At 32.9% G+C, this 16240-nt stretch overlaps 1 protein-coding gene across 6 annotated transcripts in view; it reads left to right on the forward strand.

Annotated features, from left to right (window-relative positions):
• Positions 1-16240, forward strand: part of USP34 (ubiquitin specific peptidase 34) — a 244102-nt gene that overhangs the window by 154944 nt on the left and 72918 nt on the right. For all 6 annotated transcript variants that reach the window (XM_058551143.1, XM_058551144.1, XM_058551142.1 and 3 more), the window contains 8 exons: positions 3889-4089; positions 6890-6972; positions 10788-10828; positions 10973-11097; positions 12146-12298; positions 13716-13820; positions 15508-15563; positions 15662-15782. In XM_058551143.1, coding sequence (XP_058407126.1) covers positions 3889-4089; positions 6890-6972; positions 10788-10828; positions 10973-11097; positions 12146-12298; positions 13716-13820; positions 15508-15563; positions 15662-15782 — 885 coding nt within the window. The remainder of the gene's footprint in view (positions 1-3888; positions 4090-6889; positions 6973-10787; positions 10829-10972; positions 11098-12145; positions 12299-13715; positions 13821-15507; positions 15564-15661; positions 15783-16240) is intronic.

Raw genomic sequence — 16240 nt, forward strand, 5'->3', positions numbered from 1 at the left:
ATGGGTATGAGATGGTATCTCATTGTAGTTTTTATTTGCATTTCCTTAATGATTAGTGAAGTTGAGCATCTGTTTATGTTCTCATTGGCCATTTGTATGTCTTCTTTGGAGAAATGTCTTTTCAACTCCTTGCCCATTTTGAATCAAGTTTGGTTTTTTTTGTTGTTGTTGAGTTTTAAAAGTTCTTTGTATGTTGTGGATATTAATCATTTATCAGATATATAGTTTGCTAATTTTCTCTCCCATTCTATAGGTTGCCTTTTTACTCTACAGATTGTCTTCTGATGCACAAAATTAGTAAATTTTCGTGAAGTCCTATTGTTTCTGTTGTTACCTGCACTTTTTTGGTGTCCTATCCAAGAAATCATTGCCAAATCCAGTGTTGTGAAGCTTTTGTCCTATGTTTTCTTCCAAGAATTTTATTGTTTTAGGTCTTATATTAGGTCCTTGATTCATTTTGAGGTAATTTTTGTACATGGTGTTAGATGAGGGTACAGCTTCGTTCTTTCGGATGTGGATATCCAGGTTTTTCCAGCACCATTTCTTGAAAAGACCATTCTTTCCCCCGTTAATGGTCTTGGCACGCCTGTCAAAAATCATTTGGGCGTATACGTGAGTATTTATTTCTGGGCTCTCTATTTCATTCCGTTGGTCGTATGCCTGTCTTTATGCTAGTGCCACACTGTGTTGATTACTGCGGCTTTGTAGTAAGTTTTGAAATGAGGAAGTATGAGTCTGCCAGTTTTGTTCTTTTCTTTCAAGATTGTTTTTACTATTCAAGGTCTCTAGTGATTCTGTATGGATTTTAAGATGGGTTTTTCTGTTTCTGCAAAAAACATCATTAGGATTTTGTTAGGGTGTATACCCATTGAATCTGTAGGTCACTTTGGGTAGTATTGATATTTTAATAAGGTTAAGTTTTCCAATTGGTGAACATGAGGTGTGTTTCCATTTATTTATGTTTTAATTTCTTTCAGCAGTGTTTTGTAGTTTTCATTGTAGAAGTCTTTCATCTCCTTGGTTAATTCCTAAGTATTTTATTCTTTGTGGTACTATTGTAAATGGAATTGTTTTTTTAATTTCCTTTTCATGTTATGCATTGTTTGTGTATATAAATGCAACTGAATTTTGTATTTTGACTTTGTATCCTGCTACTTTGCTGAATTTATTTATTAGTTTTAAGAGCCGTTTTGTGGAGTCCAAGATTATGTTATCTACAAACAGAGATAATTTTACTTCTTCCTTTCCAATTCAGATGCCTTTTATTTCTTTTTCTTGCCTAATTGTTCAGACCAAAACTTCCATTACTGTGTTGAATAGAAGTGGTAAAACTCGGTATCCTTGCCTTTCTTCTGATCTTAGAGGAAAAGCTTTCCATCTTTCACTGTTGAGTATGATTTTCACTATGGGTTTTTCGTACATGGCTTTTATTATGTTGAGGTAGTTTCCTTATATTCCTGTTTTGTTGAGTGTTTTTATCATGAAAGGGTGTTGAATTTTGTCAAATGCTTTTTCTGTATCAATTGAGATGATCATGTGGTCTTTTTCCTTCATTTTCTCAATGTGGAGTATTACATTGATTGATTCTCATATGTCAAACCATCTCTGCATTCCAAGAATAAATCCCCCTTGGTCATGGTGTATAATCCTTTTAATACATTGCTGAATTCTGTTTGCTAATACTTTGTTGAGGATTTTTGCATCAGTGTTCATAAGGGATATTGGTCTCTAGTTTTCTTTTTTTGTAGGCTTTGAATCAGGGTTATTATACTGGCGTCATAAAATGAATTAGGAATTGTTCCTTCCTCTTCTATTTTTTGGAGAAGTTTGAGAAGGATTGGTATTACTTCTTTAAATGTTTGGTAGAATTAACTAGTGAAGCTGTCAGGTCCAGGACTTTTCTTTGTTGGGAGATTTTTGATTGCTGATTCAATCTCCTTACTAGTTATAGGTCTAATCAGAATGTCTCTTATTTTGTGATTGAATAGGTCTTCGTAGGTTTCGTGTTTCTAGGAATTTGTCTATTTTATATAGGTTATCCAGTTTTTTGGTGTACAGTTTTTCATAGTACTCTTAAAATCCTTTTTATTTCTGTAGAATTGGTAAAAGTGTTCCTGTGTTCATTTCTGTTTTTACTAATTCCACTCTTCTCTCTTTTTTCTTTGTCCTTCTAGCTAAAGGTTTGTCAATTTTGTCGTTCATGTCAAAGAACCAACTTCTGTTTTCATTGAATTTTGTCTTGTTTTTCTGTTCTCTGTCTCATTTACTTCTGCTCTGATCTTTATCATTTCCTTCTTTCTGCTAGCTTTGGGTTTAATTTGTTCTTCTTTTTCTAGTTCCTTAAGTTGTAATGTTAGATTGTTGATTTGACATCTTTCTTGTTTTTTTTTTTTCTGAGGAAGATCAGCCCTGAGCTAACATCCATGCCAGTCCTCCTCTTTTTGCTGAGGAAGACTGGCCCTGAGCTAACATCTTCCTCCACTTTATGTGGGACGCTGCCATAGCATGGCCTGACAAGCAGTGCGTTGGTGCACACCCGGGATCCGAACCCGGGCCGCCAGCAGCGGAGCATGCGCACTTAATCACTACACCATGGGGCTGGCCCCTCTTTCTTGTTTTTTTAATGTAAGCGTTTATATCTATAAATTTCTGCATTAGCACTTCTTTCACTGTGTCCCATAAGTTTTGTGTTGACAATGCTTTTTATCTATTTTTGTGAAGTGTCTGTTCATATCTTGCGCTGAGTTTTTTTCCTTAATCAATTTGGGCAAGTTTTTCTTTGTGAGATATATGTAGTGGGAATATTTGCACTCAATCTGTGGCTTGCATTTTTATTATATTGACAGCGTCTGTTAAGTGGAGAAGTTTTTAATTTTAACAAAATTTGTATCCTATCTATGAAATCTTTGTCCAAGGTCACAAAAATTTTTATCCTGTAAGTTTTATAGTTACCTTTTACCTTTAGGTCTGTGATGCATTTTGAGTTAACTTTTGTATATACAGAGTGAGGTTGAGGTTTTGTTTTACTTATTTTTTTCATATGTCTATCCAGTTTTTCTTGCACCATTTGTTGAAAAGACTGTTCTTTCCTCACTGAAATTTCTTGATACCTTTCTTGAAAATCAGCCATATAGTATTGCTTTGTTTCCTGGTCTACTGGTATAGCTATACTGCTTGGCAGTGGGATAAAGAAAAGAGGAGGACAAGGACTATTGAAGAGAAAGCTCTGAAACTCATTTTTACATACATGATATTCTTAATTTATTTAAAAGAAGTGCTTTATTTTAAAATTTTTAAAGTAAAGATTTAAATCAGTTAGAAACTTTACTTTTCATGCTAAACACTTAATATTTTACCAAAGAGCTATTTTTTATTTTAAATGTACATATGTAAAGTACAAAATTTTCAGTTGAATTATTTTCCAGAATTATTGAGAATTGCTTTGGCCTCAAAATATTAGTGTGTGTCTTACTTTTGTGGAGAAAAAATTTATAGTACTTTATCTCTCAATTCATTTTATTGGTAGGTAAATGATATCTTCGTTGGCATTTTAATAATTTTTAAAAAATTATAGTACATTCTGAGCAGTATTTTTTTTAAAAAATTGTATCTCTCTGTTACATACATTAGTATGATGCCTTCATGATAGAAATGCAAGTGTCATTTCCATTTCATTAAATACATCCTCTTAGTGTCTAGATATTTTTTCTTCATTTTTATAACATTGGATTGGCAACGAACCATAATACATGAGCAGCAAAACTTTTATAGCACGTGGATTGGGTACTATCTATAATTATTTTTATTTTCTAGCCTTTAATTTCAAGTTGTGTAGTGGCCATATTAAATTAATGAAAATGGGAAATGACATTTTCTTCTTATCCACAGTGGCAGCTAGACTGTCTTGCTTGCTTGCTGAAGTTAATATGCCAGTTTGCAGTAGATCCGTCCGATTTGGATTTAGCTTATCATGATGTCTTTGCCTGGTCTGGTATAGCAGAAAGCCATAGGAAAAGAACCTGGCCTGGCAAATCGAGAAAGGCTGCTGGTGATCATGCCAAGGGTCTTCATATACCAAGATTAACAGAGGTAAAGTATAGAAGTTAACCTTAAATTGTGGTAGTGAATTCTGTTTATGTTTTAAGACAGCTTGTATATTTTTGTTTTTACAAAGTGAAGAAATACACTAATGCATAAGAAATGCTATCCTAGATTACTACAATATGGCCTAAAAGCTGAAGTGATGCCTGTATTTTAAAGCAATAGTAATTATGAAGCAGTAATGCTTTTCAGTTCATCATCTAAAATGTGGGAATGAATCATATACCATTTTAATGTTATCTGACTGTAGAATTGAGTTCATTATTTGGACTCAGTAATTTATATACTGAGTGTATCAGTGTCCCTTCAGGCAAACAACAACACTAGGTATTTCAACAGAGGCAATTTAAAATAGAGAGTTGTTTTACATGTATGTGTCGTAGGGCTAAAAATATAAAAAGGGAATGTTGAGATAACCCAGACAGGTAACCAATTCACCACCCCTAGGGTTTGAGGAACATATGGAAAAGATTAGGGTTATCAGAAATGAGCTTATAGGAGGGATCCTGTTAAACTGGGGTTTAGACCTCTGAGTAAGGGATTCTGCTACTGTTTCTGAAATCACCTGCCTCTTCTGGGTAATCTCTAATGTCTCAGGTTGACAGAATCTAATAGGAAGCCAGCTGGCAAAGGAGGAATTTAGTTTGTGATATGCTAGCACTGTCATCACAGAGCAAGTATATAGAATGGTAGAGTTAGAGCTGAAAGAAAATGGCACGATGAACAGCACATCAGCAATAAAATTATAATTTTTTGACTATGAATTCTTTTATTCCTGTGATCAAATATTTGCTTCCAATGTCTCCATCAGTGAACTGGGAAGTGGGGAGAGATGAAGATGAGTTTTTATTGACATCTCTTCTCCATTTTGTAATCTTTTGAGAATGGCATCTCACCTCATACCTGCCCAAGAAACACCAGAGTAATTAATTGTTACTGACAGAGAAATATTGTGGTGAACATATGTTGGAAACTACTGATATAAATGAAAACTTGAAGCATATTTCCCATTGGAATTTTGGGGGTTAAATGGGAAAAGTGATCTGTGCTAGTATGCCAGATCATTTGCAGCTAATACAATTAAAATAAACTCAGTGTAATGTAAATGTGTTCTACTGTGTTGCAGATTGTGAACTACTGTCTTGTGTCGCTTAGCAACAAAAATACATTCTACAAAACGCATCATTAGGCAATTTTGTGCGAACGTCATAAAGTATACTTACACAAATCTAGATGGAATAGCCTACTACACACCTAGGCTGTATGCTACTAATCTTATGGGACCACCATCGTATATGCGGTCTGTTGTTGACCGAAATGTTGTTATGCGATGCCTGACTGTACTTACCTTAACCTTGTATTGCTGTAATGTTTCAGTTACTGTTTTTTCCAGAATAAACTTTCCAGTTTATAATATAAAAACTCAAATTGATTGTGCTCCTTTCCATCAACTCAGTAAATATTTTTAAAGCTTTTGACCTTTATTAGTGGTTTTCTCTTGAGATTTTAATAATATAAATACATATAAGTATAGATATAAAATACATACATGGAGTTTTAAAAATAATTGGTCTGTTTTTTGAAAAAATATATGCACGTACATAGTAATTGAAAATAATTCAGAATATACAAGTGAACCTTCCCCCAGTCATAGTTGACTACCATTAATAGCTTTATGTGGTATCTTTTTGGAATTTTTTTCTGTGCATATACCAATGTTACTTTTTTATGGTTTAGAAAAGATGTGTACTATACATATTTTTCCATTAGTTTATTTATGGTAATAATTAGAGCTTAGTATGTAAGTCTAAGCTATTTGGGAACAAAAATTTTTGTTACACTAATTTTGGAGATAAAATCCAATTTTTTTTATAGTAAGGAAGAACACTAATTCTTTTAATAATATCGTGCATTATTTCATTTGTTCTCCTTAATATCCTTTTAGAAAGTTCAAATTCCAAATTGAACTTTCAAATTCCAGCCTAAACATAGCTTTTCTTGAAGCTTCCCTGGTTTCGCTGTGGACAGGGTTAGTTGTTGCTCCCTTCTTTTGCTCGTTTGGCACATCGTATATACTTATGTTGCAGCGCTTTCTATGGTACCTGCTGCACTGGATTAACATGTCCAGGATCAGAACAGTGACTTAATAAATAAAGGCCCATAATGGGTTCTGACCAGCAGAAGGGATTCAATAATCCTTTATTAAATTAGCAAATTATTTTCTCCTATTATGTGGATAAAGAACTAGAACTTAGAAATTAAGTGTTTGTTAGAATCATGCAGCTTGAAAGTTAGCAAACTAAACTTTGAACCTCAGGATTTAATATAGAATCTATGCTCTGTATCCATGTTATAATATGTATATTGTGTGTCTATATTTATTTCAGAATGGTTGAGGAATCTGCCACTGCTTGACTTTTTTTGTTATTTCAAAAGTAAAAAATGTTTTATTCTTCACCCACCCCCCCAAGAAACCACTGACGTGTAATATATAATATTTTTCTTACCCAGTGACATGCAGAGAATATGTGGATCAAATATAAAGAGTAGTTTTTCCTGCGTATTTCTAAATTTTCAATATTTTCTTATTAAAGTTGCTGTTCTTGTTTGTTTACCAAATTCTGGTTTTCTAGTATTTGATATTTTTACAGTAATTTTAAATTGCCATTCTTAGGATATTTCTTACCTTGTCATAGATAAAAATCAAAGTAATTGGAGTCTTGGGTTAAAAATGCAGTTTTGTGTGTTAGTGTATTTAAAGGTTTTTTTAAATGTTTTTGTTTTAAAGGTATTTCTTGTCCTTGTCCAAGGAACCAGTTTGATTCAGCGACTTATGTCTGTTGCTTATACGTATGATAATCTGGCTCCTAGGTATGAAGTTTTAACATAAATTTATGTATGTGTCTGTAGTAAGAATATACTTTTTTTAAACTTTATTTTGAAAAAATTTAAAACTTAACAGAAAATTAAGATATTTTAATGAACTCTCTTACTTTTCATCTAGATTTGCATATTATCAGCATTTTGCCAATTTTTATCTCATAATCAAGAGTGTGCATTTTCTGTGTCTGTGCACATGCATCTATTTACATATTGTCCTAAATCTTATGAGAGTAAGTTTCAGACATCATGACCATTTACCCATAAATACTTTGATTTGTAGCTCCTAAGATTAAGGACTTTCTTAATAACTAGAGTAAATATTAAAATTTGGAAAATTTAGCAGTGATATAATAATATTATCTAATATATAGTCCATACTCAAATTGTCCCATTAATCATCTTCTTTTTCTTTTTCTTTTTTTTTGGTGAGGAAAAATGGCCCTTGAGCTAACATCTGTTGACAATCTTCCTCTTTTTGCTTGAGGAAGATTGTCCCTGAGCTAACATCTGTGCCAGTCTTCCTGTATTTTGTATATGGGATGCTGCCACAGCATCACTTGATGAGCGGCATGTAGGTCTGTGCCTGGGCTCCGAACCACAAACCCGGGCCACTCTGAAGTGGTGTGCACGAACTTAACCGCTATGCCACCAGGCCAGCCTTCTATTAATATTCTTTACAACAACTTTTTTCCTGATCCAGAATCATATACTACTGCGTTTCTTCCATTTCCTTTAATCAGGGATACTTTTTTAGCCTTTCTTTCAAGATACTGACATTTCTGGGTACTACAGGCTAGTTCTTTTATAACTTGCCTTTCATTTAGGTTTTCCTGATTGTTCCTTATTATTAGATTCAGAATATACATTTTAGTAGGAATACTCTGTAAGTAATGTGTTTTTCCCAATACATGCTGGTGATGTCAGTTTGTCCCATTATTAATGATATTAATTTTGATCAGTTAATCTGGTTTCCTCCAGGTTTCTCTACAATAAGGTTTCTGATTTTTCCTTTCTAATTAAAAGTAACTTGTGGGAAAATATTTTGCAAGTGCTTAAATTTCCTGCTCCTTATAAAACTTTCATTCATTGATTTTCAGCAGTGTTGATTCTTGCCCAAATTAAATATTAGTATAATGTTTGCCAACTAGTGATTTTTCTAACTCTTACCATTCCCCTTTTTTTTTTTTGTGAGGAAGATTAGCCCTGAGCTAACATCCATGCCAATCCCCCTCTTTTTGCTGAGGAAGACCAGCCCTGAGCTAACACCTATTGCCAATCCTCCTCCTTTTTTTCCCTTTTTCCCCCCAAAGCCCCAGTAGATAGTTGTATGTCATAGTTGCACATCCTTCTAGTTGCTGTATGTGAGACATGGCCTCAGCATGGCCGGACAAGTGGTGCGTCGGTGCGCACCCGGGATCCAAACCCGGGCCACCAGTAGCGGAGCGCGTGCACTTAACCGCTAAGCCATGGAGCTGGCCCCTTACCGTTCCTTTTATGTTTATTATTTGACCTCATGTTGTGAGGAAGAGAAAGCTCTTCCTCCCTTTTGTTTATTTAGTTACTATCAATTTGGATTCGTGAATTTTTTTTTCATTTAATGTTATAATTCGTTATTATTACTATTCTCTTTGCTCAAATTATACCTGAGTTGGCCTCTTTAGCCATGTTCATGTGTCCTTTTGACACATCCCCATTATATGGGATGGAGAGGAAGAGTGTTTTATTTTTTCCTGTCACTGCAAGATCTTCCAGGCTTATAGTTTCCCTACCTTAGTCCTGGAATCAGCCATTTCTTTAAGAAGCCCTGTTTCCTATTGGTGGCGAAGCTCCAAATTATGGGTGCTTGGTGTACTCATTGCTACTAGTGTTTCCTTGCTTCTAGGCCCTCAGTGGATAGAGCTGGAGGTATGTGTATAAGAATATAGTTTAGACATGTAATATGATCTCATATATTTGGGCTACATTGGAGATTTTTTTAATAATGTCCAAATTTTAATAATGTAGAAATTCGCGTATAATAATGGCTGACAGATAACTAGGGACCTGACTGTATGCCGTAAATAATCACATAAATTATGTTCAAGTATGTAAAATTAATTACCAAGTATTTTGTAGGTGTCATGTTGGGCTGAAGTTTGCCACTGTACTCATGATTTATAAAGCTAACGTGAACACCTTTAAAAGTGGCTAACTGGCTGTTTTTAGGTGCTTTTAAAAGTCACTTTCATAGGCAATGGTTCCATATAAATAGCATGATTATTTTAAGATTGGTTCTTTTTTTAATGTACCTTTCTTTAGTGTCTGTCTCAATTTAATTCACATTGATTAGTTGATCAATATCTGCTTTACCCCACTACACTCTTAAATTCTGTATAAACTATATCTAATTTTGGTCACCATTATATTTTCAGTGACAGGCACCTTACTTCATTGTTTGTAAGACTTGTGAATGGATGATGTGGGGAAATGAAGAAAGTGCTATAATATGCCCTTGAATTGTATGATATGCATTTTATACCCCAACCATCAATTACTCTCCAGTTAAATAATCCTTAACTCTTTCTCCTTGTCCTCTAACACACGCTCTACCTCACTGTCCCACACACAGAATTAAGAAATGTTCGTTTGACTCTCTTAACCTCACACAATGAAAAATAAATATGCAGATTTGCTAACAGCTGCTGCTATTCAAGCTGGTTCATTCTGTGGCAATTCTTGTTTTCATTCTACCACTTCCCTTCTCAAAGAACTCATTATAATCTTTGTAATGTGAGCTCCCCCTCCCTCATTCCTGTGTTTTCTCAGCTCCTGTTCCTGCGCCATTATCTTTTTTATAAGCTCTTACCTTCAGTTCATATGATGCTAGGAGGTTTGTATCAATTTAAGGAAGCCAAAACGATCTTTTTGGCTGTGTTATCAAAAATCTTCTAATGATACGGGTTTAAAAGGTAGATAGATAGATTGCTCTTGGTAAAGTTAAACATATTGTACCAATATAATAAAAATTAAACATGAAATATGGCCAAATACTTGATTTATAAGTTTTAACTTCTTAGTACCTTTTATTTTAAAACAATAATATGGATGAGTTTTGCTTTTTGAGATTTTGAAAGGTGTTTTGTTAATTATTAAAACAAAGTGGGAATGCTAGAGATCAGTTTTTTTTTTTTTAGTGGTTTGTTTGTAAGGCAAATAGTAAATCCTTATTTATTGGTTTTAGCTAAAATGAAAATTTTTATTTTGTTTTTTTGAAATTGGGGTGTAATACATTTTTCATTGAAGTTACTAGAAGTATCATGGGGAAAAGTAGAGGTGAAAAAACAGAATAAATTTGTCAGTGTTTTATACTTTTTAATATTGCTTTTAACCCTTCTTGATAGAAATTGGCATTAACAATAAAAAAGGAAGGGCATTTTATGTCAGTGTACGATTTTTGGAGGTGGAGGGAGTCTGAAGTTTAGACTCTAAACTATTATAACCTTTCTCTTTGTAATACACATCTCTTCAGTAACTGAATCATGAGCACTTTTTGAGGATTAACTTATTTCAATCAATATTGAATTCACTCAGTTAATACACAGATTATTAAATCTGAACAGTCATTTGCTGTTTGCTATAGTAAGATTTTACCAGTGATTCTTTAAATAAAAGGTAAAGACTATAGGAAAAATAGCTTTGTTAAAATCTTAATCTTCTTCAGGGGGAAGTTGTATAAACTTTAAAGGATATTTGGTAATAAATTGAGTTATTTTTAATTTATTGCTGATTTTAATTAGCGGCGGTGGTGTGTTTTTACTTTACAGAGTTTTGAAAGCTCAGTCCGATCACAGGTCTAGACATGAAGGTAAGGATTTCACGAAGTTAATTTTTAATAGATAAGGATTTGGATAACTAGATATATTTATATATAATATCTTTAATAGTGAGCATTATGTTTTCTTTATAGCACAAGCCCTTATAGTCATTTTTTTTTCCAATTTTTCTTTAGTTTCACATTATTCAATGTGGCTCTTGGTGAGTTGGGCTCATTGCTGTTCTTTAGTGAAATCTAGCCTTGCTGATAGTGATCATTTACAAGATTGGCTAAAGAAATTGACCCTTCTTATTCCTGAGGTAAGATAAAGATTGAAGATTAGTACTATTACTTTTTACTTTTCATATTTTTTCATATTATTAGCACTGATAAAAGAAAAAGAGCTAATAGAAACAAATGGACATGATTCCACAAATATATCACATCATCTGGAATGTGCCTATTTAATCCTTTAAGATCTAGAGTATTTTGAACTATGTACACTTGTGTGAACATTAAATATTTCATAGCATTCATATTGGTCTTTTTCTGAAATAATTGTTTACAGAGTCATTATTTTGCTTTGGGTTTTTCTTTTTATTGTTTTTTCTGAGGGGTGGGAAGGAATTGAGCATTTATTTTGGTAATTTATGTTTTGGACAAGTTTCTTTTGCTTTTTCTATTTAATTAGAGTGTATCCTTAGATGTAAGAGAGACTAAAAATAAGTCAAATATATTTTATTTTGATTCCAGTGTTGCTGCTGAGGTTAATATAATTTTCACTAACCATATCTTGATATTACATCATATTCCTAAATGAAATAGTAGAAACACTCTCTTACTAATACACTTAGCCATCATAGTCATGTCTTTTTTAGACGGCACTGTCTAATACTGTTAGCTCTAAATTGAATGCATATGTGTGCTTGTGCTGGCTCTGTCCCAGGTAACCACTGTGACATTTGGGTAGGTCTCTTAGAATCTGTAAAATGTTCTGGTTTAAGTACTTTCCAAGTTGCTTCTAGTTCTGAAAATATTTTGTCCTGTTACTTAATTCTGTAAATAAATTATTTTGAATATCCTTTCCTCAATCCCTTTTGTATTTGTCTGTTGTCGTTGTTGTGTTTATTTGGTTTGTTTTTATGGCCATATTTGGGAATTTGTAAAATATGTTTTTGCACATTACTCTATACTTTGGGATAGTTTAGTTGATCATGTATTATTTACATGCATGAGTATGTGATCAGAACATTGCATTTTAAAATATATTACAGCCACCTAACATGTTATTTCTGCCGACATATTAACCTTAAGGTTAACTTTTTAATACTTACTCAAACTATCTTTGGAACTTGCTTTTTCATTTAGACTGCAGTCCGTCATGAGTCTTGCAATGGTCTTTATAAGTTGTCTCTGTCAGGGCTGGATGGAGGAGACTCAATCAATCGCTCTTTTCTGCTATTGGCTGCCTCAACATTGTTGAAATTTCTTCCTGATGCTCAAGCACTCAAACCTGTCAGGGTAAGATTTTACTGTGTTCAAGAGTGGATTCTATTTTTGCAATTTCTTTTGCCCCAGATTTATCATTGTATTATACCCTTATGGTAATTTTGAGTACTTGTTTACAGTATTTAGTATTTACCAAGAGGATAGTAGTTATATAGTTCTTAAAGTGACATTATTGTGACATGTTGTGTCCACGTGACACCTAGGAATGGAATCTCTTTACTTTGATTTCAGCTGTGTGGGAACTCTCATGGGTATTCTGTTGTGGAAATAGCATTTGTTCTTACTAGGTTCTGGGCCTTGTGTTAATAAGTTGAATGATAGAAACATCATAAATGTAGCTTTCTTCTCATTCAGTCAGAGTTTTTGTTTTTTGTTTTTTTGTCTTATTCTTAGGATACAGTAGTCCCTCCCTTAGCTCTGGGGGATACGTTCCAGGACCCCCAGTGGATGCCTGAAACCCTATATATACCATGTTTTTTTCCTATACATATATACCTACCTATGATAAAGTTTAATTTTTAAATTAGGCACAATAAGAGACTAACACTAATGGCTAATAATAAAATAGAACAATTATAACAATATACCGTAACAGTATACTGATAGCTGAGAAGGCTACTAAGTGACTAATGGGCTGGTAGCATATACAAGGTGGATATGCTGAAAGGGATAATTCATGTCCTGAGTGGGATGGAGGGTGTTGGCATGAGATTTTATTATGCAGAATGGCATGCAGTTTAAAACTTATGAGTTGTTTATTTCTGGAATTTTCCATTCAATAATTCCAATCACGGTTGACCACAGAAAGTGGAATCATAGATAACGGGAGGACTACTGTATTCTGAATTTCCAGTTTCCTTCCCTGCTCCAATGTGTATACTAACCTTATAAAAAGCTTTCTACCACATAATAAATCCAGAGCCCATTAAGAAGTAAATTTTACTAACCCCAGAAATATGATGTATTGTAGGATTTACGTTTTCCTCCTCCACATTTACCTATCATCAACTATGTAAGAAATATGTGTTGTTTATTTTTAAGATTTAAAAACTATAATAGACTATTGCGTGTGGGTAGATTTATATATACTCATATTCTATAGGTGTCTTTTGTTTACACATTTTCATTGAATTCTTAGTTTCACATCATTTAGCATTATACATTATTCATATCTTTTCCAAGTAGGTTATAAGTAGTTTGAGAGTAATGTTTTTCTGAGCGTTCTTGTATTATTCACTTATGTACCTAGTTATTCTAATTTTACAGAAACTAGTAGTGTTCTCCCCATTTTTTGTTAAATTTTGAATACTGTTTAATTTGTATAGGGATTTAATTTCTTCTTCAAGTCTATAGATTCTTAAATGTACTGTAATTTTAAGTTATTTCCCTTTTTAAAATGTTTTCACAAAGTTAAAAATTTTTTTAATAGATGGATGATTATGAAGAAGAACCAATGTTAAAACCGGGATGTAAAGAGTATTTTTGGTTGTTGTGCAAATTAGTTGACAACATACATATAAAGGACGCGAGTCAGGTATGTTCAGAAAATTATACGTTAACTTGTTGATACAGATGAATTTTGCACGTGTGTGTTCATGACTTTATAGGTCCTTATTATTAAGGGCATTTTTATCAATCTGTAACGAGTTGAAAATGTCATAATTTTTCTACTATATTTGTACCTTTCTGTTCTACTCTAATTCTTCTCTTCTTTTTACTTTGACCTTAGTTGAAATGTCTTCATCTGCTACCTATAAGTAGTTTCCTGTGTCTTCTGAGTAAGATTTGTGGATGTAAAATCTTTTTGGAATGTGAAATTGAGACTTTAAATTTAAATGTATAGCTTTCTATAATAGCATGTGGATTTGAAGTTCTAAATATATAAAATAAAATTGCAATTCAAATAGAAGTTATTTTAAGCTAAATAAACACTATCAGTTTGCTGATCTACTAATTTTTTTATACTAAACTATTTTCATCCAAACAAAGAAACGTTTAAAACAGGTTGACAGCAAAGACGAACTTGCCATATAAAGATTTCTGTTTTTTCTCCTTTATAAATTTAGTAAGCTTAAATGAATTTAAATGGTTTCAGAAAAAATGAGCAACACTTGAAGAAGATACATTTAAATATTTAGGAAACATTTTCTCTCAATTTTTTTCATGTATGTCAATCAAAGTGCAATGTATACACTTTGCATTTTAATAATCCTGTAGTGTTTGAACTTCCTAATACTTTACATCTGAATTCATAAAGTATTTTACTTTTTTTTTTTCGGTGAGGAAGATTGACCCTGTGCTAATATCTGATGCCAATCCCTCTCTTTTTGCTGAGGAAGATTGGCCCTGGGCTAACATTTGTGCCCATCTTCCTCTATTTTGTATGGGACGCCGCCACAGCATGGCTTAACAAGCCGTGCGTCGGTGCACACCAGGGATCTGAACCTGCAAACCCTGGGCCACCCAAGCAGAGCCCACGCACTTAACTGCTACACCACCAGGCTGGCCCCTATTTTACTTTTCATTTGAGAAATAATTATAAAATTAATATTGAACATGTTTTAGTTTACTTGATTATTATTCATAAAATGTTGAAGCCAGATAAACATTGATTTTTTTTTTTTTTAAACCTGGGATGGCCCATTTCAAGTAGGAATCTAATATTTCTTGCTTACCAGTCAAAGTAATTTTCCTTCTTAGAGATCCGAGTTTCTTTGAGAATCCTCTTAAGTTCTGTTTTATGAAATCTGTTTTACTTTTGTTGCTCAGTTATAATGAGAAGTAAAGCTTTCTGAAATTAACTGTACATTTAAGTTTATTATTAAAGCCTAATTTAAAGGTGTGTTAAAAACAAACCTTAGTGGGTGAATTATATAGTATGTGAATTACATCTCAGTAAAATTGTTAAAGAAAAAGTAAAACAGCAACAAACGTTAGTGTCTTCTCCATAAATTACTGTGACTATCATAATGTATTACTAGTCTTCCATTGATTTTTTTTTGAAGGACTATTGATGTGCTGACAGCTGTGATTTTATTATTTGACATCATGTATAAGTAAAGAGGAGCTTTGTTATTTATAATATAATTGGTACATTAATGACTTTGGGAAAACCAAATTCTTGTCACTTACGGGGAAAGGATTTTTCTTGTTTTGATAATCTCTGAACTATTAAACATAAAAATTTTTCCTTGTAATTTGTATTTTCTCTTTGTATTAAGACAACACTCCTCGACTTAGATGCTTTGGCACGACATTTGGCTGACTGTATTCGAAGGTAAAATTTGATGCGAAGTTCACAATTACATTGTTGAGAAAAGATAAAAGGACATAATCATGTGAACTATCTTGTTTTGCTTGTATTCTTTTTTGTAGCAGAGAGATCCTTGATCATCAAGATGGTAATATAGAAGATGATGGGCTTACAGGACTCCTAAGGCTTGCAACAAGTGTTATTAAACACAAACCACCTTTTAAATTTTCAAGGGAAGGACAGGTAGGTGTTAAGACATCCAAATGTCTATATAAAATATAATTGAAATTTTGTTATTTTTTTGTTGTTGTTGCATATGTTTTATTTCCTTAAACATGCAAGCATAAAGTTTGGTAGAACTTGATTGCTGGCAGGAAAAGTGAGCTTTGAATAAAATGAACCCTAAAAAATATAAATCTTAGGCTTGTTTTTAGAATGCAGAAACAATTCCTATGACTGTATATAGAAAGGCAACCTCTACTTTAATGGTACAATTTTATAGGACTGAATATTTTGAATTATTAACTTACACAATGGAATTAATAGGTAGTCATTATAGAGTATTTGTCTTACTGGTTTCATATTTTAAAGGACCATTTGACAGAAAATCTGTTATTGAGTATTGGATACACCTAATGACTCTAGACCAATAAATGTCTAATTATTCTTTAGATTAAGTTAATCGCCTTGTCGTTGGCCCT

The sequence above is a fragment of the Diceros bicornis genome, chromosome 12 (assembly GCF_020826845.1).
Source record: "Diceros bicornis minor isolate mBicDic1 chromosome 12, mDicBic1.mat.cur, whole genome shotgun sequence".
Lineage (NCBI taxonomy): Eukaryota > Metazoa > Chordata > Mammalia > Perissodactyla > Rhinocerotidae > Diceros > Diceros bicornis.